Consider the following 23163-nt stretch of genomic DNA (forward strand, 5'->3'; position numbering starts at 1 on the left):
TACGTAGAACAATATCAGACCTCTGAAAAGTGTAAGCATGCATATGTGCTCAGTACTTTGGGCCCCTTTTGCAGCAATTACTGCTTCAATGCGGCGTGGCATGGAAGCTATCAGCCTGTGGCACTGCTGAGGTGTTATGGAAGACCAGGATGCTTCAATAGCGGCCTTCATCTCTTCTGCATTGTTCGGTCTCATGTCTCTCATCTTTCTCTTGGCAATGCCCCATAGATTCTTTATGGGGTTCAGGTCAGGCGAGTTTGCTGGCCAATCAAGCACAGTAATCCCACCGTCATTGAACCAGGTTTTGGTACTTTTGTCAGTGTGGGCAGGTGCCAAGTCCTGCTGGAAAATGAAGTCAGCATCTCCATAGAGCTTGTCTGCGGAAGGAAGCATGAAGTGCTCCAAAATCTCCTGGTAGACGGCTGCGTTGATCCTGGACTTAATGAAGCACAGTGGAACAACACCAGCAGATGACATGGCTCCCCAAATCAACACAGACTGTGGAAACTTCACACTGGACTTCAAGCATCTTGCAGTGTGTGCCTTTCCATTCTTCCTCCATACTCTGGGTCCTTGGTTTCCAAATGAGATGCAAAATTTGCTCTCATCAGAAAAGAGGACTTTGGACCACTGAGCAACAGACCAGGTCTGTTTTTCTTTAGCCCAGGTAATGCGCTTCTGACATTGTTGTTCAGGAGTGGCTTGACAAGAGGAATATGACATTTGAAGCCCATATCCAGGATCCATCTGTGTGTGGTGGCTCTTGATGAACTGACTTCAGCCTCAGTCCACTCCTTGTGAAAGTCCCCAACACTTTTGAATGGCCTTTTCCTGACAATCTTCTCCAGGCTGCGGTCATCCCTGCTGCTTGTGCACCTTTTTCTTCCACACTTTTTCCTTCCACATAACTTTCTATTAATGTGCTTTGATATAGCACTTTGGGAACATCCAACTTCTTTTGCAATTACCTTTTGAGGCTTTCCCTGTTTATGGAGGGCGTCGATGGTTTTCTGCACAACTGTCAGGTCTGCAGTCTTTCCCATGATTGTGATTCCTACTGAACCAGACTGAGAGACCATTTAAAGGCTTAGGAACCCTTTTCAGGTGTTATGGCTTAATTAGCTGATTAGAGTGGCACACTTTGAGCCTAGAATATTGCACTTTTTCACAATATTCTAATTTTCTGAGATTGTGGATTTTGAGTTTTCATGAGCTTTAAGCCGTAATCGTCACAATTATGACAAATCACGGCTTGAACTATCTTGCTTTGCATGTAATGAGTCTATCTCATATATTAGTTTCACCTTTATGTTGCATTCGTGAAATAAATGAACTTTTACGCGATATTCTAATTTTTCGAGTATTACCTATAGGCACTCCAAGGTATTTAGTTAGAGGCATGGTGAGTTTTTTGAAGTTGTAATTTTTTCCCACAATTCTTTGCAAAATCGAGATTTTTTTTTTGTTCTTTTTTTTTTTCACAAAATTGTTATCAGGTTATTTCTCACACACAGCATATGCATAGCACAAATTATACACACCAAAACACATTCTAATATTCCTCCTGAGTATGGCGATACCACATGTGTGAGACTTTTACACAGCGTGGCCACATACAGAGGCCCAACATGCAGGGAGCGCCATCAGGCGTTCTTGGAGCATAAATTACATATATAATTTCTTGACTACCTCTTGCACTTTTGAAGGCCCTGGAGAACCAGGATAATGGAATCGCCCCCAAAATGACCCCATTTTGGAAAGAAAACACCCCAATGTATAATATGTGAGGCATGATGATTTTTTTGAACATGTCATTTTTTTTCTACAAGTTTTTGGAAAATGTGTAAAGAAAATGAAAACGCATTTTTTTTTTTTTTTTTTTTACACAATGTCCATTTACACAATGTTTCTAACACATAGCACGTACATACCAAAAATTACACCCCAAAATAGATTCTTCTACTCTACCTGAGTATGGCGATACCACACGTGTGAGACTTTTCCACAGTGTGGCCACATAGAGAGGCCCAACATGCAGGGAGCACCGTCAGGTGTTCTAGGAGCATAAATTTCAAATCTAATTTGACTAGCTATTACACTTTTGTGAGGCACTGTAGTGGCATGGATGAGAACTGATGTGGCTTGGATGAGCATGAACGGGGATAGATGAGCCATGGATTGGATGAATAAGTATGGCTGGGTACAGCTGAGTACGGCTGAGTATGGCTGGGTACGACTGAGTATGGCGGTGTACGGCTGAGTCTTGCTGAGTATAGCTAATTATGGACGGGGATGGATGCGTATGCTGAGTATGGAGGAGGATGGATGAGTATGCTGAGTATGGATGGGTATGCTGAGAATGGATGGATGGATGAGTATGCTGAGTATGGAAGAGTATGGATGGGTGAACATGGATTGATGAGTATGAATGGATGGGTATGCTGAGCATGGATGGATGAATGAGTATGGATGGGTGAGCATGGATGGATGGATGAGTATGCTGAGCATGGATGGGTATGCTGAGCATGGATGGATGGATGGCTGTAATGGGCACATATCAGCGCTGTGGGCCACTACACATACCCAGTATGGATGGGTGAGCATGGATGGATGGATGAGTATGCTGAGCATGGATGGGTATGCTGAGCATGGATGGATGGATGGCTGTAATGGGCACATATCAGCGCTGTGGGCACTACACATCCAGCCAACAGCGCTGCTGCCACTGATCTCTCCCCTCACACTGTACCAATCTGTACAGAGAGGGGAGAGAGGAACCGGACACAACGCTGGTTTGTTTACAAGTGATCGCTCCATTTGATGGAGCGTTCACGTAGTAAACGGCCAATATCAGCATCCATTTACCGTGATGCGCCGAGTCCGGTCAGGGATATTCCCGGGTGCGGGTCCCAGGGGACGCGCCAGAGCGGGATTCTAGGAGGACGTCAATGTATGCCCTCCCAGAGTTATCGAGCCACGCCACGCTTGGTTTCTAGAACATCTGTGCCAGGGGCAAATCCAGAGTCTAGTCTCGGGAGGGGCACTGCCAGAAAATACGGTTTTTTTTTTTCTTTTTTTGCAGGCAATTTATCGGGGAAATGGCTGGTGTTGGCGCTTCAATCATCCCGGCACCATGGTTGTTATGGTGTCAGGAGGATTGCAGCGCATTATTTTATTATTACATTGTTATATAAAATGAAATAGTTCAACTCGCCATAATGCAGAATCAGTGGGAGCCCTGAGTGTGTCACTTGCCACATGTTGCGGATTGTCACTTGCCACATGTTGCGGATTGTCACTTGCCTGCCACCAGATGCAGATTGTCACTTGCCTGCCACCAGATGCAGATTGTCACTTGCCACGTCACTTGCCTCACATTGCTGGTTGTCACTTGCCTGCCACCAGATGCAGATTGTCACTTGCCACCGTTGCCTGCCACATGTTGTGGACTGTCACTTGCCACGTCGCCTGCCACACGTTGTGGACTGTCACTTGCCACGTCGCCTGCCACACGTTGTGGACTGTCACTTGCCACGTCGCCTGCCACACGTTGCGGACTGTCACTTGCCACGTCGCCTGCCACACGTTGCGGACTGTCACTTGCCACGTCGCCTGCCACACGTTGCGGACTGTCACTTGCCACGTCGCCTGCCACACGTTGCAGACTGTCACTTGCCACGTCGCCTGCCACACGTTGCAGACTGTCACTTGCCACGTCGCCTGCCACACGTTGCAGACTGTCACTTGCCACACGTTGCAGACTGTCACTTGCCACGTCGCCTGCCACACGTTGCAGACTGTCACTTGCCACGTCGCCTGCCACACGTTGCAGACTGTCACTTGCCACGTTGCCTGCCACACATTGCGGACTGTCACTTGCTGCTAAGGTGGGGATTGTCTTTTGCGGTGTCCCAGAGTCAGGCAGCAAAGAGATGATGTAATCTCTTTGCTGCCCGCAGCTGCCTGCACAGTGAGGGCAGGTGGTGAGAGATGTTGGTTTCCCCTACAAAATCTGTTTCCCCTGGCTCTCGGCTGAGATCGGAACTCTACCCCTCCAGCCCTCTGCACCGCTGCTCCTACTCTCCCCCGAATGCACGGGGGCGGTAGAAGGATGATTAGCATTCGGGGGAGAGTAGGAAAGCTATAAGAGAATATCTAAAGTTATTGTAAAAGCACGTTTTTTAATTTGAAATGAAAATGATGTTATCCTTGCTCTAATAGGCTTAAAAAAAGGGTGAGCTCGGAGAGCAGAGCATTGCGCTCCGATCCCAACCAGTTGTGTGACCATAGCGAAAGATTTTTTTCTATTATCACACTAAAGTTCCTCCCCACCAAACAGGAGGCAGGTCTGTGAGACCTGTTTCCTGATTGGCCAAAGCGTCAGGCGATCCTATTGGATGCCTAGCGCTTTGGGGGATAACACACGGTGGAGAAACGGACACCGGAGCCACCGCAGCCGCTGCCCACACTCCAGGAGAGAACACCACAGCCCCGCCACACGATGGGTAAGTGCCAGGCCGGACCGCCTGGGGGGGTGATAGGGGTATGGGGTGCTGTTTGTTTGCCGCCCCTCCCAAATAAACCACCAGCCACCACTGCTGGACTTTGCAAAAGCATTTGACACAGTTCCCCACACATGTCTAATGTGCAAGTTAAAGTCTACAAGCTTAAAAATTCAGTTTGTAAATAGATAGAAAACTGGCTAAAAGACCGTATTCAGAGAATAGTGATTAAAGTGGAATTCCTGCCTAACAATATCCGTTTCCTTCCTGTCTCCTGCTATCTGTGCCTCCTAATTTGTGCATACTTGCCCATTTTCAGCCTGCTCCGGTCTAGTCACGTGATCCACTGTGCCAGTAAGCAGTGGCTGCAGGGTAGTCAAGGGAGTGCTTGACAACGGCTGTGAATTCCGGGCGTGGTGACCTTACCCATAGGCTTTCATATCCCAGCCATTGTCGGCACTTCCTCCTTTCCCTTGCAGCCCCTGCTGATTGACACGGGCAGAGCTGTGGGATTACATGACGGAACCAGGTTAAAAATAGGTAAGTATACACTTTTTTTTTCACACAGGTTAGACAGCATATCAGGAGGTAGAAGGACTTTTTTAAAGCGGGGTTACAGCCTTTTCTGTGTTGAAAGTCAGCAGCTACAAAAAGTAACACACATTCCCCTGTCCCACGTTCCAGCGATACGGCTGCCCGAAACCTCGGCTCTCTCCCCCGCCTCTCTGCGGCGCCGGCAACACTAGTGTGGGCACCCGGCTGTAACAGCTTGCGGCTTCACAGCCGGGTGCGCATGCGCTGCACGTCCTGAATGACCGTGCAATCTTCTGGGACCTGTGACATGTCCCAGAAGATTACAGGGGGGAAGAGGAGAACTTCCGCTCGCGTCGCCTAGGCGGCGTGAGCAAAAGTGGGAGCTGGGTACCTACCCCCCCCCCCCCCCCCCAACAAAAAAAAAAAAATGACATGCCAAATGTGGCATATCAGGGGGTTAGGAGTCCTTAAAGGGGAAGTTACACTTTTGGGTGGAACTCCGCTTTAAATATAGTTAGGTGGGAATCCTACTTTAAAAATGATTTAGCCTCAGTTTACGTAAAGGCTTTTTCACAGTAAAGCTGTGAAAATGTAGTATAGACTCCCTCAGGAACTAGTTCTAGCCAGATCAGTAGATTGTTTAAAAAAGCTGGATGCATTCCTAAATGCACAAAATATAACACCAGAGATTGTTGATCCGATGAATTCCTGATTGATCCCTGCAGGGGCAAATTGGACCATGCTTTATAGCGATTTTTGCCTACCCTTGGATTAACTGTGTGTATAGAAGTCTGTATATGGAGGTATTCTATTGATTTTATTTATTAATTCTATTAGTTGAACTAGATGACCTTTTCAACCTGACTAACTATGTAATAGTAACATTTTGCCAAACAGTGCACTGCTAAAGAGCTCAAGGATGGTTAGATCATACGTGGACATACGTGGACATTTGTATGCACCGAAGACCGTGGGCAGCCTTTAATGCCAGTAAGGAGAAGGCAGTAAATACGCTTACCCTTGCAACATCTTAGGAGGTTTTGCTTACAGCTAACCATCATCGACTTTTCTAAGCAGTTGAGTGAGGACTAAAATAAAAAGATCAAAGCAGGAGAAGGCTATTAAAGAATATTTAAAGTGAGGGAAAGCTATAAGAGAATATCTAAAGTGATTGTAAAAGCACGTTTTTTAATTTGAAATGAAAATGTTATCCTTGCTCTGTTCAATGGTATTGCACAGAGCTGTTCTTACCATCTCTTCTGGCCTTTCTTGCCGGTGCTGTCAATTCCTTCTTCCTATGAGTGCCCAGTCAGCAAGCCCTGTTCTATAGGGGCTTCCGATCTGGGCTGTGTGCATCCATAGACTCACACAGTGTGGCTCGGCCACTCCCAATGCTCTCTCCTCACGGAATTTGACTGACAGCAGAAGGTGCTTATGACTCCTGCTGTTCTCCGAGTCTCTTGAGGCCTGGAGGAGGACTGAGCAGGGCTGCAGACATTGCTTGATCATGAAAGGGGGTGGGAGCACAGGTAGTGGGGTGTTATGGCATTAAGCTAAAATGCTTAGACTGTACCACCCTTCCTGCTCAAGTGAGAAAGAGACCTGGGACTCATGTTCTCACCTGAGCAGAGAGAACATTTAATAATTTGACCACAACTCGTTCATTGCGAATAAATACTAGGAATTGGGCTACAGTATTCTCACTTGCTGATATAAGGTCCTGGAATTGTTGCAAAAAGCTTACCCTGAGGCATTGAATACCTAATGGAAATGCAAAGAGCCAGAGGGTACCATCCTCCATATCCTCTGGACATGGAGAAAGCTTGAGGGGTTTTGAGTCAAAGAGACTGTGAAACAGCTCACTGAGTTGGGTACAGACCCAGCAATGTACCAGCTGCACCACTCTGATCTCCTGAAACATGGGTACAAAAAATTATAGATGCTGATTCACGTCCTAAATGTAGCCAGGGCTTGCATACCGGCACTCTGAAAGCAGGAATCCCCGTCCACACTCTCAATGTGGATTACCAAAATAGCTGAAATTCAGTGCGTGGAAAGCATGACAGCCGCACTGCAAGGCAAAAAAGAGAAATTCAAGTGGTTCCACTGGGCACAAGGATAGTGCTGTCCTTGTAGCAGAGGAGTGAGTCTACACTCCCTTTACTCCTCCCCTCCCTTCTTTTATTTTCCTTCTCTTTCTCCCTCATTTTTCTCTTTCTCCTTACCTTTTTTATATTCTTTCTGTGCTGCTCCCAGAGACCGCAATCTTGTGTTTCTGTGTTTGTGTTTACTGAAAAGGGTGAAAGCCATGTCACCACTTATTTTGGATTTGCATGCACTGAATGAAAATGGATATTCCTTATGTTACTGAATGTAGCTCTTCTAACACCTAATGTGTTGTGACAGTTACGGATTCTCTAGCTTCTTGTATTGATGTGCTGGTACAATCGCACACTTGTCAGTTTAAAACATTTCTAAAAGAATATAAATTAAAAACCGCTTAGACTTTGGAACCACTTTGAAGCGTATCTCCGCTTTTGGTAAAAAAAAAGGCTCTGAGTAAAGTGTCAGGGTCTGCATCCCTATCTATGTGATTTCCCTTTTAGAGTTTCTCACCAAAAATTTCATTTTTGTTGCAAGGAATGCCAAATATCTGTAATTTTTAATAACATTAAATTACAATATGCCTTGCGTCACACTTGTATATTTTTATTATGTGTTATTATGTTTTTTAACTTGCTATTTTTCCCATGAAAATTGAGTTTTTAAGCGTTTCCTGCTTACAATTTACAATATTTGGAATATCATTACAGATGTGGGCTAAGTTAATCGTTAAAAAAATCGTGATCTGGATTCACCTCCCCTGATGATCTCTCCTGCAGAGGTTGCTGATTCTTTCATATAAACAAGTGGACAGACTTTATCTGCTCACTCAGCTGTCAAAAGAAAGCATCAGGCATTCTACCAAGTCTCTTAACTTGAAACATTGTAACTAAGCTTCCTTCTTAGATTAAAGGGTTAGAACTTCTGTGTAAATAAATAATCCGGCAGTCTGCCAAGTTTTCAACAACTGTAAATGCACGAAGTTTAACCACTTAAAGTCTAAATCTTTTTCTGACACTTCTTTCTTAAGTTAAAATCAATATTTTATGCTAGAAAATTACTTGGAACCCCCAAACATTATATATATTTTAGCAGAGACCCTAGGGAATAAAATGGCAATTGCTGCAATATTTTATGTCACACTGTATTTGCCCAGCGGTCTTTCAAATGCAATTTTTTTTGGGAAAAAATACACTTCAATGAATTAATAAAACCAGAAACAGTAAAGTTAGCCCAATTTTTTTTTGTTTTAATGTGAAAGATGATGTTACACTGTGAGAGAATCGTGATCTATCTTCTAAGCAAAAAAATTGTGATTCTCATTTTAGCCAGAATCGTGCAGCTCTGCCCCCTAAGAAGAACTACCAAAGTCAAGTCAATATCAGGAAGAAAAACAATCTCAAACAAAATTGCATGCATTGTTGCTGGCACCATTTTTATCTTTACTAAAGCATCATTAAAAAAATCTAGAGTCTCTAGGGTGCAACAAACATTTTGATAAAGCAGAGGCTATTTGATAGCAAGTGCTGCAGTCTGAGAAAGCAAAAATACTTGCCCATTTTCATACATCATGGGACACAGAGTCAGGCTAGTATTCATTACCTGCTGGGTTATACTTAATCATTAGGTGAATGGGCACTGGTCTTTAGACAGGAAGTGATCCCCTATATAACCCCTCCCATACAGGAAGCAACTCAGTTTTTTTTACCAGTGCCTGCAAGGTGGATGGCACGGTTTGTTTGAGTTGTCTGATCTCCAGGTCTCTAGTCCCACAAACGGTTCCAAAAATAAATCAAGAGATTGACCGGATTCATTTGACACAGGCTTTTTTGCTTATATAAATGGTATCCGAGCCACGCAAAGAAGACTCAAGATCCTGCGAGGTTTTGCCTGTAACGTGGCCTCTGTGCGCTGGGCCCTGCGGAGTGGAAATCCTGGACACTGCAACGCTAAGGCATTTCCTGCAGGGTGCTGTACAAGTCCAAGGGAGTGGACCCTAAACCTGAAAGGGTACCCAGTCCTTGGAGGTCCAGGTGACAGGAACCTGCCGTGAAGGGTGAAGATTGGGCCCTTAGCTTCTAAGTGGCCGTGCACCTGGACGGGTAAGTGAAACACCTTTATTTTATTATTGTGGGGTTCCCTGTGATTGTAACAATTAGTCAAGCTAGCTAAAGGCTGGACAACTGTGTGCGGTGACCATACGGGGGAGTTCTGGGCTAGCTGTGGGTGTTTACAAGGTGTACCGTTATCACTAAGGATGAACTGTCCTCAGCCCTAACCAGGTTAGAGCACAGGATTGCCATCATGATTGCCTCCATCCCGCAGGGTGGCAGGAAGCGTGACAGATCCCCCTCCCCGGAGTCTCTTAGTCTGGAGCAGGAAGGGGAAGAGCTGAAAGCTCAGGATTCGGTGGAGTGCCCGACAGATGAGTCTGCTTCCGAGCAATCTGGACCAGAAGCTATCCAGTCGATGTCTGCCTCTCACTCGCAAAGGCTTTTGATCCTGACTTTGACTGAAATGGTTCGTTTTGCCTTTAAGTTGCCTCTTGCAGAGGTGACTGATTCCCCTGGTCCTCTCTGGGATTTCTGAGACCTTTTCAGGTCGCACAGACTTTCCTGCTCCCCCCGCTGTTGGAACAGGGGGTGTATGCTGACTGGGAACATCCTGACAGGACTTTTTTGCCTCCTAAAAGGTTTTCCCTTTTATATCCCATGGATGAAAAGTTTGTTGAAAAATGGAGCATGCCAGCCATAGATGCAGCAGTCTCTTCCTTAAACCAGAACTTAACTTGTCTGGCAGATAATGCACAGGGCTTAAAAGACCCTGCTGACAAAAAATTGGAGTTATTATTAAAAGCTTCCTTTTTTTTTTCAGCTATTCAGCCAGCTGTTGCAGCAATTGGTGTTTGCCAGTCCATAAAGCAGGGGTCTCAAACTGGCGGCCCTCCAGCTGTTGCAAAACTACAAGTCCCATGAGGCATTGCAAGGCTGGCAGTTACAAGCATGACTCCCACAGGCAAAGGCATGATGGGACTAGTAGTTTCGCAACAGCTGGAGGGCCACCAGTTTGAGACCCCTGCCGTAAAGGATCAAGTCAAACGGCCTGATAGGCCTAACCAGGAGGATGATCTGCCTGAAAGTAAGACAGATATTCCTTGAGCGCTGGCTTTTGCTGTTCAAAACAATTCAGGACGAGTGGGTCTTCTCAATTATATCTCGCGGTTACAAGCTGGAGTTGCGGGGGGTTCCCCCTCAGAGGTTTCTAAAATCCAGCGTTCCCTCGGATCCTCCAAAAAGAAACTTATTGCTTCAGGCACTACATCATCTAGTGCATCAAGGAGTGGTTGTAGAGGTTCCAATACCTGAAAGGGGCACAGGGTTTTACTCAAACCTGTTTACGGTTCAGAAACCAAACTGGGACACAAGGCCCATTCTGGACCTAAGGTCCCTGAACAAGTATCTATTGATACAATCCTTTCGGATGGAGCCTGTCTGCTCAGTAGTAACCTCACTGCAGAGGGGAGACTTTTTTAGCCTCCATCGATATAAAGGATGCGTACTTACACGTACCTATCTTTCAGCCTCATCAGAGGTTCCTACGTTTTGCAGTAGAGGAACGTCATTTTCAGTTTGTGGCTCTACCCTTTGGGCTTGCTACAGCTCCCCGGGTGTTCACAAAGGTCCTAGCACCAGTACTGGGTCTTTTAAGTTCCCAAGGGATCCTGGTGCTCGGGTATCTGGACGACCTCCTGCTCAGAGATCACTCAGTACAGGCTCTAGAATAGAGCATAATATACACAGTGAGCTATTTGAAAAGCTTAGGCTGGATCATAAATACCAAAAAGTCAGCCTTGAGACCAGCTCAAAGTCTAAAATATTTAGGTCTGATTCTAAACACGGTTCAAGCAAGAGTATTCTTGCCACCCGTAAGGATCTGTTCCCTGAAGGATCAGGTGCGTCAGATAAGGGGCACCAGACAACCCTCCATTTGGCTCTGTATGAGTCTTCTAGGGAAGATGGTATGCCCAGTTCCATTCCAGGCCTTTACAACAAGACATCTTGGCTTTGAACAGAGGAAGAAAAGCCCTGGATTATCCAAATCTCCTCAGGCATGCTTAAACCTAAACTGGTGGTTGCAGGATCAGAATCTGCAAAAGGGAAAATCCTTTCTCCCAGTAACTTGGAGAGTAATGACTACAGATGCCAGTCTCTCTGGCTGGGGAGCGACCCTAGATGGGCTCTCAGCTCAGGGGAAATGGTCAGGGACAGAGCAGACCCTGCCCATCAACGTCCTAGAATTATGGGCAGTACGTCTGGCCCTACGATCCTGGACGGTGGAGCTTCAGGACTGCCCCATAAGGGTTCAGTCCGACAATACCATGGCAGTGGCCTATACAAATTACCAAGGCGGTACCAGGAGTTCAGCTCTGAAAGAGGTGAACTACATACAAGCCTGGACAGAGGGACATGTGCCAATAATAACAGCAGTCCCTATCCCGGGAGTAGAGAACTGGAAGACAGATTGTCTCAGTCGCCAGCAGATCCGCCCGGGGGAATAGTCCCTACACCCAGAGGTGTTCCAGGAAATTTGCCAACATTGGGGATGGCCGGAGATCGACCTTCTGGCATCCAGGTTCAACAACAAGCTACAGTAGTTTGTGTCTTGAACAAGAGATCCTCTGGCAATTGGAGCAGATGCTCTGATAGTTCCATGGAGCCAGTACTCCCTGGTTTATGCTTTCCCTCCGATCCCTCTCCTTCCACATTTGTTGCGCAGGATTCGGAGAGAGGGGATTCGAGTCATTCTGGTGGCACCAGCCTGGCTCAGAAGGCCCTGGTTCCTGGAGATTGTGAGACTTGACAATAGACGGGCCATGGACGCTTCCATGTCGCCCCGATCTACTGTCTCAAGGTCCTATATTCCACCCCAATTTACACACTCTAAATTTGACGCCATGGTTAGTGTTAAAGGACCGTGGCATCTCGGGACTCTAGTGAATGCTAGAAAAGCTATCACTAGGAAGATTTATGATGAGGTCTGGAAGACTTGTATTGCTTGGTGTGAAGCCAGAAAGTGGCATCCTCGTAAATGTGATTGGGAGAATTCTCTCTTTTCTACGGTCAGCTGTGGAAATCAAATTGGCTTTGAGTACAATCAGTGGTCAAGTTTCGTCCCTATCAGTATTCTTCCAAAGGCCTTTAGCCTCCCTTTCACTGATCTAAACCTTTATACAAGGGCAACTCGCTTGCTTCCCCCCATTAGGTCACCTATGTATCCTTGGGACTTGAACTTGGTGCTGTCTGTGTTACAGAAACAACCATTTGAACCTATTAAGAAAATTCCATTAGACTTGCTGTCACGCAAGCTAGCCTTCCTGATGGCTATCACCTCGGCTAGAAGGGTGTCGGAGTTGGCGGCCCTTTCATGCAGGGAACCGTACTTCATCCTTCACCATGACAGAATCGTGTTACGACCTGTTCCATCCTTTTTGCCAAAGGTGGTGTCGGCCTTTCATTTAAGTCAGGACATTATTTTGCCACCTTTTTTCCCTCAGCCTTGTTTGGTGGATGAGAGACGACTGCATTCTTTGGACTTTGTCCGGGCAGTCAACGTTTATATGTCTAGATCTGTGGAGATCCGAGGATCAGACCCTTTTTTTTTTTTCTTTTTTTTTTTTTTTTTTCCAAAAGGACCCAAGAAGGGGCAGGCAGCTTCCAAAGCTTCCATTGCCAATTGGGTCTGTCAATTGATCATTCAGGCCTATGGTCTGAAACATAAAGTTCCTCCCTTTAGGGTGAGAGCTCATTCTACCAGGGGTGTAGGAACATCCTGGGCTTTTCTCCATCAGGTATCTGTGGCTCAGATTTGTAAGGCTGCTACCTGGTCTTCAGTGCATACGCTCACAAAATTTTATCAAGCGGATGTTCGAGCAGCTGAGGATTCGGTTTTCGGCCGCAGTGTACTGCGGGCTGCCTTATAAGTTCTGATGGCTATTGTTTGGCAGGGTGTCTCCCTCCCCTTAAGGCTATTGCTCTGGGATGTCCCAGCAGGTAATGAATATTAGCCTGACTCTGTGTCCCATGATGTATGAAAAAGAAAATAGGATTTTTACGTCATACTTACCAGTAAAATCCTTTTCTTTGAGTACATCATGGGACACAGAGATCCCCCCTCCCCCTCTTTTTTGAGGATTCAGTGCTTGCTACAAAACTGAAGTGCTTCCTGTATGGGAGGCGTTATATAGGGGATCACTTCCTGTCTGAAGACCTTTGGTCTACCAGTGTCTATTCACCTAATGATGATGTATTACCCAGCAGGTAATGAATATTAGCCTGACACTGTGTCCCATTATGTACTCAATGCATTTTAGTGTACATTTAAGATCTGAGGTCTTTTTGAGCCCAAATCTCATATTTAAGAGGTCCTGTTGTGCTTTTTTTCTATTACAAGGAATGCTTCCTTGTAATAGGAATAAAAGTGACACATTTAAAAAAATAAAAAAAAAACCAACAGTGTAAAAATAGAAGGTAAAATAAAATAAAAAATGTTGCCTATGGAGATTTTTAAGGGTAAAAGTTTATTACCATTCCACAAGCGGGTGCAATTTTGAAGCGTGACATGTTGGGTATCAATTTACTCGGCGTAACATTATGTTTCACATTATTAAAAAAAAATTGGGCTAACTTTACTGTTGTCTTACGTTTTAATTCAAAAAAGTGTATTTTTTCCAAAAAAAGTTTGCTTGTAAGACCGCTGCGCAGATACGGTGTGACAGAAAGTATTGTAACAACGGCCATGTTATTCTCTAGGGTGTTAGAAAAAAAATGTATAATGTTTGGGGGTTCTAAGTAATTTTATAGCCAAAAAAAACTGTTTTTAACTTGTAAACAACAAATCTCAGAGGCTCGGTCCTTAAGTGGTTAAAGAAAACTACTCCTTGCGAACATTTTAGCATAGGGCTTGGATGTGTTATGTTGTGGAGTTATGCGGCTTCCAGTGGCACAGTGGAAATGTTGTGCAAGTAAAGCAGGATATGCACGTTCAGTCTTTCATTCAACCCCAGAAGTTTGAACAAAAGCAAGTGACAGATCCCCTGCATCAACACAAACCATGTTGATTCAGGGATCTCTCTTGCAGTATCTTTTTATCTTGGCCACTGGGAATCTCCCCAATGCTGGTTTTACAGCAGGACCATTCGACAGAAACTGTACACATGGGCCACAATTTGGCTGGTTCCTGCTGAACCAGGCATTTTATCTGTATATACCCACCTTAAGGCCTCATGTACACTGCTGCTGCTAAACGGACGTTTAGGAGCAGTTGGGCGTTTTTTTCAACTGCTCTTGAATTCTCCTCTGTTATCTGATATGTACATGTACACAGGGTCGTTTATAGTCCTTTCTAGGCAGTTGAGTTTGGAGGACTTTTTTTGGAAAGCAAAAAAATTAGTTCAGACGCTGAGTTTAGAGGCATTTCAAGTGTCAAACGCATCTAAACGTAGTAACTCGCGTTTAGCTGCATTTCGTTTACAGGTGTTTTTCATTTTTGGCTTTTTTGGGGAAAAAATTAATAATTTTTTCTTTTTCAAAGGCTTCTAAAAGCAAACGCGGCATAATGCCGCTTAACACAGCATGTAAATGCAGCAAAATGGACATTTTAAATGTCGGTTACTATCTGTCAAGTTAAAGCGTTCAGGAGAGGTTTTAAAAATGTCCCATGTGCAATAAGCCTAAAAGTAAATGACAGATACTACTAATTATCAGCAAATTCTGGAGGCTAATGTCCCACAGTTAGAAAAATGACTAATAGGAAAACCTAAGAAAATTAGGACTATTCCAAAAAATCAAGTACGCTGTTAAATGGACATAAGAAAAGTTAGGAAACTGCTTTTTGCCAAAGGTTGTTTTATGCTTCTTTTTATCCAGTCTTATAAATTCAACTTTAAATAGTGACTTGATTAGTATTCTTGCAGGTATATGTTCTGTTGAAGTTTTTTTTTTTTTTTTTTTTTCCTCAAAGGTTGCATTAATATATTTTCTAATAGAACATGAACAAAATGCAATTCTCTACCCCTTTACTCAAGCACGACTTTACAAATCTGTATATACAATACAACCATTGAAAGCAGAGCTTCAAACAGTTAAAAATTTGTTATCCAACTCAATATGTTTCAGGTAAATGCTGCAGTGATACCTTTAAAATTAATTTGTCTATCCTTGCTAAAAACTGGGGGGAATTTATTAAAAACTAGTGCGCGGCTACCAATCCTCTTTTATCTTTAGCTTGTTCAGTTAAGCTGCAAAAATGAAAAATAGAAACTGGTTGCCATGCACGACTGCCCCATATTCTGGCTATTTCAGCTTTTATAAACCGTCCCCCCCCACTCTCCTTTTCCCTTCAGTTTGATATGCCTTCAGCTTTCCACAAAGCTGTATCAAACAGAATGACTGAACAAAGCTTAGCACACATCAAAGTTCGCTGGTGGTCTTATCTCTCTTTTTTTTTTTTTGCTTAAAGCTGCCATAGTACAAATTGGGGTTTGAACTATAATGATATAACTTTAAGGATTTATGAGATTGCTTATGTCTCACATTACAAATGTCAATCATTTTGATGTTGTGTATCGTTTAACAGATCATTTAACAGATTACAAATCTAAGCACACCAAAATTCACTTATTTTCTTCCTTCTTATTTTTAACACAGCCCGGCAGTAAAATGGTGGCTTCTGCCAAGGCTGCAGTGCCCACAGTGACTGATCAGGCAGCAGCCATGCAGTTAGGTCAGTGTGCGAAAAATCTTGCAACAAGCTTGGCTGAGCTACGTACAGCGGCACAGAAGGTAAGATATCTAGATGGTGGCATAGTTGTCCAAATGCCTTTGCCCTTGTCTGCTTCTTCTAGTGGAACCATATTATGTTTTACAGGCCCATGAAGCTTGTGGACCTATGGAAATTGATTCAGCCTTGAATGCTGTTCAGACTCTAAAGAATGAGCTGCAGGATGCCAAGATGGCTGCCACAGATAGACAGTTGAAACCTCTTCCAGGCGAGACGGTAATATTGAATTGTCCAAGAATCCTTAACATGAAAATAAAATAATAATTAAAGTCTAATGTGTAGACTAACCAGTAATGCCCAGTAAATGTAACCATACAATCTTTTTCAAATAGACTATTAAACAATAATATATAGTTACTGCTGGAACCCTATAATCTGCCTAATTATCAGTCAGCCGGAGCCCACTGGTAAACACTATATCCTCTTGCCATTTGTTGGCTACTGTGGATTCATTGATCAAGATGTTGCATACTAGTCTTTGGATAGTTCAGCCTAGTTTTGCAAAAATGCAGTATGTTCAAAACTGCACTGAAAAGAGGGCCCTCTGTAGAAAGCACTTTCCTACTCCTGGTTCAGATAAGTTGGACATTATACAATGATTGGCCAAACTGGACTAGTCAATCCAGTTATTTCCCCCTCCTTACTTCAAAGTCTTTTAACTTATGAATGCGGAACATAATGCTTATCATAAAATGTTCTGTCTCCAACCGTGGATCTGGCTATTCTTGCGCTGAATGCTAAAACTACCATATTTATTGCGGGTACCTCCTCCTTTAAAAAAATCAGTGTATAAGTGTTTGGAGACTCCTGAAATCCTCCTTTGTGCTGAAAGGCCCTGTGCCACAGATATGACCATTGTCACCCTAGTGGCGGCTCAAACTATGGCTACCTGGGCTGGATGAATCAATGATGAACTTTCTCCTATTCTAGATAGTCCTAATCTTTTTTCACATTTAGAGCTCTTGCCCCTACTTTGCACAGAATTATATGGCTTAAAAAATGTTGTAGCCTTTTTATCAGGACTGTTAAATTGTCTCTTTTTTTTTTTTTTCTCATATGTGGAGTCTCTTTTGAGGCAGCCCAAGGGTAGTTTATTGCTCTTTTTCCCAGTTCTTTATCCACTGTACTTTTGGAAGTTAGTTCCACAAATTAGAGTTTTTGCTACTCCCTTTTGCCATAGCATGTGATTCCTGGCTTCAGCCACCAGGCTTTGTCCTGAGCCCCGATGCACCCTTCCCTACCCCTTTCACAGCTGCAAATATTCAACTAATTTCTGGGCTAGGTTGCCTATCCTGCCTTTTCTTCCCTGGGTGGTAACCTTGGTGCCGCATAAATTCATAGCCAATTTTGTATTAAATGTTGCCATCTGCAGTGTATAGGAGCTTTGGCACTTGCATGCCTTACTCAACCTTACTCCTTCGCCAAAGAATGCACAACAGCATTGATAGATGAATTTCTGATATCCTTTGTTCATGGATATTTCTTATGTTAGTACTTTTCATTCCATGTGCTTGATACCTCCTGAGATCTTAGCTCTGAGTTCTCTCCACTTGTCCTTCATTCAGTACATCCTTTGGTTTGGCCCTGCTTATGGCATTTCAATTAGGACCCTGTAGGTTCTGGTCAACCCTTTACATCTTATCTCTATCCCCTAAGACCTTGTAGCTGCTGTGCAATTTTCTACTGAAGTCTACTCCATCTTGTCACCTGCTAGGACCTCGTAGCCAAGCTTCTGGGGGAACCCCATAAGAATGGTTTCCATCTTCTGTTCCCACCAGCAGTGGTACTTTTACCTTAAATTCTTCCTCCTTACACTTGGAGACAGGATAGCTTGGAAGCTGGTTTCCTCCATTTTCTGTGACATCTCTTGTATTTTCCGGTTAGCCTATTGCTGTTGTTTAGCTGTATTTTTGCCCAGCCCTTGATTAATGCTTGGGGGCTTACCAATGTCTTTGAATCAATAATTGTGTCCTGTACTATATGGTAGATAAGAGGAATTTTGATATACATGTAAATTCCATATCCTGGAGTTCAGTACATGACACAGGCCCCTCCCCTCTCTTCTGTGATTACTTTATTGCTTGCTAACACGTGTGTAGAGGTTGACCGATATGGGTTTTTCTCTGGCCGATGCCGATATTTAGAAATCGCGGTGGCCGATTCCGATATGTGATGCCGATTTTTTTTTTTGGGCCGATATATTTGGCCGATTTTTTTTTTTTTTTTTCCCTTCATCTCATAAAATCTAACAGTTAGACCCCTTTCACACTGGGGCGTTTTTTCAGGCGCTTTTGGGCTAAAAAGAGCGCCTGTAAAGTGCCTAAAGTGCCTGTAAAACGGCTCCCCTGCACTCTCAGTGTGATATCCTGAGTGCTTTCACACTGAGGCGATGCGCTGGCAGGATGTAAAAAAAAGTCCTGCAAACGGCATCTTTGGAGCGGTTTATACCACCACTCCTGCCCATTGAAATGAATGCGCACCGCTGCCGAAGCACCTGCAAAGCGTTTTGGCAGCGGCGCTTCAGGGGCGCATTTAACCCCTTCCTCGGCCGCTAGCTGGGTTATAAGCTCCCCGCTAGCAGCCGAATAGTGCCTCTAAAATGACGGTAAAGCGCCGCTAAAACTAGCAGCGTTTTACCATCAACGCATGACCGCTCCAGTGTGAAAGCAACCTTAAGTGATACAGAAAATTTTTTACATTTAAACATTAAACAAAACAAACCTCCAATCAGTTCACTTGTATGTATAATTTAGAAAAAAAAAAAAAACTATCTTAAATATTAAATACACAAAAACAGGTAATCCAAAACTTTTGGACGAAAAAAAAATGGGCTAACTTTACTGCTTAGTTTTTTTCTTTTAATTCATTACTGTATTTTTTTTTTTAAATTGCGTTTGAAAGACCGCTGCGCAAATACCGCGTGACATAAAATATTGCAACAACCGCTATTTTATTCCCTAGGGTCTCTGCTAAAAAAAATATATATAATGTTTGGGGGTTCTAAGTGATTTTCTAGTAGAAAATACAGGATTTTTACCTGTAAGCAACAAGTGTCAGAAAAGATTTAGTCTTTAAATGGTTAAACTGAGAATTCCTACACGGAGTTCAGTCTATTGATAAAAAAGAACCTGAAAGATACAATGTATCTTCTTATCAGACTTGGCAGGCTGCCCAGAGGAGGAGAGAAGATAACTTTCAGGCAACTTGCATTGACTCTATTACAGAAGTCATTTGCAAGTCACAGCTGAAGTTACAATCGGCCTTTTTTATCAGCACAATCGGCTGATGCCGATTAAGTAAAAAACGCCAAATATCGGCCGATATATCGGTCGACCTCTACACGTGTGTGGTGCTTTTTTTGGGGGGGGGCTAGGGGCGTGTTTGATCAGCTTATGGTACTGGTATATAAGTCATGGTCTAAGAATCCATTTCTGTGTCCTGTACTGTATGCCAAGATATGCAATTTACAGGTACATGAAAATTCCTCTAGTTTAGTGTCTGGAAACAAACTTTATAATGCTAGGACAGATCCTGACCTGTGGCATCAGATCAGACATGAAAATGTCCAAATTAAAATCGCATCATCATGTCCTTAAACCTGACTGTTAGTACAATAGGTAACTTCAATATATAGGTGCAAAAGAAAGTATATAGGGAAACTAGCTGCCATGTTACTTATTTTGGACCATACTAGATAAGCTTGCTAGGACTTGTAGTCCCATAAAAAGAGACATTCAGTTCTACATAGCTATATATTAACGTGCCATTCCTGTGAACTAGGAATGTGGCAACCTAAAAATGTATAATCCTTGTTGTTCTAATCACAAACTGTCCTTCCCATGTAGACGTTTTCTCTGTCGCAAAGTATGAATCATATTTATTTCAGCTGCATAAACTAGCTGGATAACACATGAATGTACATGTGCACTTTTACGCTTGGGTGGTGTTTGCTACCCTCACTATACCCACAGAGAAGATCAGTGTTAATTTCGCCAACTAAAATATTTTAGTCGACTAAATTAATATTATTTTAGACGACTAAAATGGTATTTTAGTCAAAAGCTAAACTAAATTGAAATTTGACTTCAAAATTAACACTGGTCTGTAGTGCATGTTCATACTTCAATACCATAATAAATAACATATTAGATTTTTCACTCCAGCGGTATATAATGAATTTGGAAATGGTAGAGAAATGTTAACTAATGCATTACAATTTAATTACACCCGTTAGATTTTTAGACGACTAAATGAGTTTTAGTCGACTGAAATGTACTGGAGATTTGGTTGACTAAATATGACTAAAATGGGACTAAAACTAAAATGCCATTTTAGTCCTAAGACTAAAACTAAATTGAAATTTGCTGCCAAAATTAACACTGGTGAAGATAATCCATCGGATCAGTGCATTATATAAATCATTACAAGGCCAATAGATTCTTTTGTGTACAAGTGACCTTGTAAGCTTAGTGGCAAGCTGTCCTCAGTGATATAGCGCTTTACTTAAATGATAAAGCGCATATGACAGTTTATTACACTGGAAGTTTTTATTACGTATTCCTTGGTTGGTTCATTATTTTAATGTGGGGTTAAAAAAAATCCAAGCACCCAGTTTATGTGCAAATTGACTCATTTGTATGTATTCAACAAGTAAATGATTTTCTAGCCAAAGAATCTTGGTTTTAAAGTGCATTTATTTTGTGGTATAAATAGAATGATTTTTGATTGCACTGAATGTTTATAATATGCATTCCTCAGTTCACTTGAAGTATAATATGGTGTTAAATGCATTCCCTTGTGCTCTAGTAAGCTTTGTGCAGAGTCAGGTATTCCACTATATCACAGTATTTAACATCCACTGTGTATGCAGCTCATGTGCAATTAACTGTAGAACTGTTATGTGATACCCCATTCTTATCTTGATGCAGCAATTGCAATAGGTAAATAAAGCAAGCCATCTATAGAGGTCCAGTAAAGATCCTGTTTGCTAGATAGTCATGTTGATACACAATATGTGTCAGGCAGAATAGCCAAGTAAGATCTACATTGCAAAAAAATCAAACCGCCATGTACCCCTGACATTTTTGTCTGCCACAGTGAGAACAAATATTCATAGATTTATGCATGCATTTTAGGGGTATATGGAGCAGCCTTAACGTTTCGCCCTGAAGTCCATATCGTGTGTGTTGGGCCTCCTGAAGACTCTAATAAACTATGTTTAATGGGAATAAATATGATCCTTTTTTTTTTTTTTTTTTAAATGTTTCATTAAAGAGGACCTGCGCTGTGGAAGATTTGTTCAAAAAGGCAAGCTAGTTGACTAGTCACCCATATTGCCTGTTAACTTGCAGCTCATCTTTTCCCCATTACTCACTTATCATGCCTTGTTCCACACCATGCTTCTTTAGTGAGGCTGCCTTCTAGATAGTGGAGAAGGGCTTTCCTTCCTCCTGTCAGAGCTGGCCTCTTGATTACATGTGAAGAAATAGTCACGCAGCAGCCAAAAGCACATATCCATTGAATGGATAAAGCTAGACCGTGAACCATTGTACGTTGTGAAACTGGCAATCAGGGGAAAAAATATTTCACGTTGCAGATATACAGCTAATGATGCTCAGGCTGATTTCACACTGTTGCATTGCATTAAGGCAGTTGATTTGAATTGACTACCTAATACACCAAGAAGGTTGCAAGCACCATGTTTTGTAATGCAACACTCCATGACACAGTAGTGCCTTACCATTTTGGTGCGCTGCAATGCACATGGGTTAGCAAGGTGTGCTGGGGTAACATTAAGAATGATTGGCAAAGAGATGCACTCCTATTTTTCAGTAGGAATTCAAGACACAATGTTACTTTCTGCTTAGGCACAATTACCTTTTCTAGATGTTCCTGTTCAAATACACTTTACCAGTGGAATTCTAATATTTATTTCTTTTTTTTCAACTGCAGTTGGAGAAGTGTGCCCAGGACCTTGGCAGCACCTCAAAGACTGTTGGTTCCTCCATGGCTCAGTTATTGACGTGTGCCGCTCAGGGGAATGAACATTACACAGGTATAACCTTTTATTCCGGCTCTCACAACCGCTCATAAAATCTGTTGCCTATTACTGTCACTTTGATTCAGCACCAGATGTTTCGCCTCATTGTGTATTTATAAGTTTGGAGGTTGGCTGTTTGTACCTCAGATGCCCGGTTAAAAAGAGTTTCTGTTTTAGCTTTCTTATGTATAACCACCCCAAACAAGTATGTGCCAGTAAAAGGCTTTACCATTAGAGTCAAATCAAAGCTAGTTGTTTACACATATATATTAAAGGATAAGTTCACCTTTGGGAGCACGTTATACATTACATATTTAGGGTGTAGCATGCATCATGCTAAAGCAGCTCCCTCATGCTAGCACCCCCCCCCCCCTCCCCCATCCTCCCCCTGTGACATCAGGCGGAGGTTCTTCTCTCTGGACCCGCTGTTTGGGACAATGCCCAAATCAACTGTGCCATTCATGCACAGCGATATGTGAATGAACGGACCACAAGGAACATCTGCCACAGCAGCAGATGGCTTATAGTTCTTAATGAACTGCAAGGATGCTGGTGAGCGCTCTCGTAGTTCACTAACCTTTCAGCGCTTCAGTAACTGTTTGGTATGGGCAGACAGCTATACTGAGGGTCTGTAGGAGTCTGACATTGCACCTGTGATCTACTGATCACAAGTGCAATGCTTTCCAGGCTCCTGCAGAAAAAAATAAATGTACTTTTTCTTCTGCAGAAATGTGTATAGATTTTTTTTTTCCCAGATGGTGAACTTGGCCTTTAAATAGGCACACAGAGCATGGCTGAGCCCTGCCCCCTGCTTCCTCCTCACTGGCTGTGATTGGAAGCAGCAGGAGCCAGTGGTTTCTGAGCCGCTGCTCTCATGCACATCTCTGGATCGAGATCAGGCTCAAGTACATATATGGGGGCTGGGAGGGGGGAGCTGCAGTAGAATTCATTAAGGTAAAATGCCTTCAGCCTTTAGAACTACTTTAGCCACTCTACATCTGGATCTTGCAACTGGTGGTAGGTTGCCTTAAAGCACATTAACCCGAGGCAAGTACAGTAACAAGTCCTAATTGCAACACCCAATAAGGAGATAGTATGCGACCGGTCTGAATTAAGTGACATGTTCACCTATGCCAGGAGTCTGGC

General features: G+C 43.2%; 1 protein-coding gene across 2 annotated transcripts in view; it reads left to right on the forward strand.

Moving 5' to 3' along the window:
• TLN2 (talin 2) overlaps positions 1 to 23163 on the forward strand; it is a 398203-nt gene that overhangs the window by 259957 nt on the left and 115083 nt on the right. For both annotated transcript variants that reach the window (XM_073619119.1, XM_073619120.1), the window contains exons 25-27: positions 15845 to 15979; positions 16065 to 16193; positions 21930 to 22032. In XM_073619119.1, coding sequence (XP_073475220.1) covers positions 15845 to 15979; positions 16065 to 16193; positions 21930 to 22032 — 367 coding nt within the window. The remainder of the gene's footprint in view (positions 1 to 15844; positions 15980 to 16064; positions 16194 to 21929; positions 22033 to 23163) is intronic.

This window comes from Aquarana catesbeiana, linkage group LG03 (genome assembly GCF_042186555.1).
Source record: "Aquarana catesbeiana isolate 2022-GZ linkage group LG03, ASM4218655v1, whole genome shotgun sequence".
In the NCBI taxonomy this organism is placed as follows: Eukaryota; Metazoa; Chordata; class Amphibia; order Anura; family Ranidae; genus Aquarana; species Aquarana catesbeiana.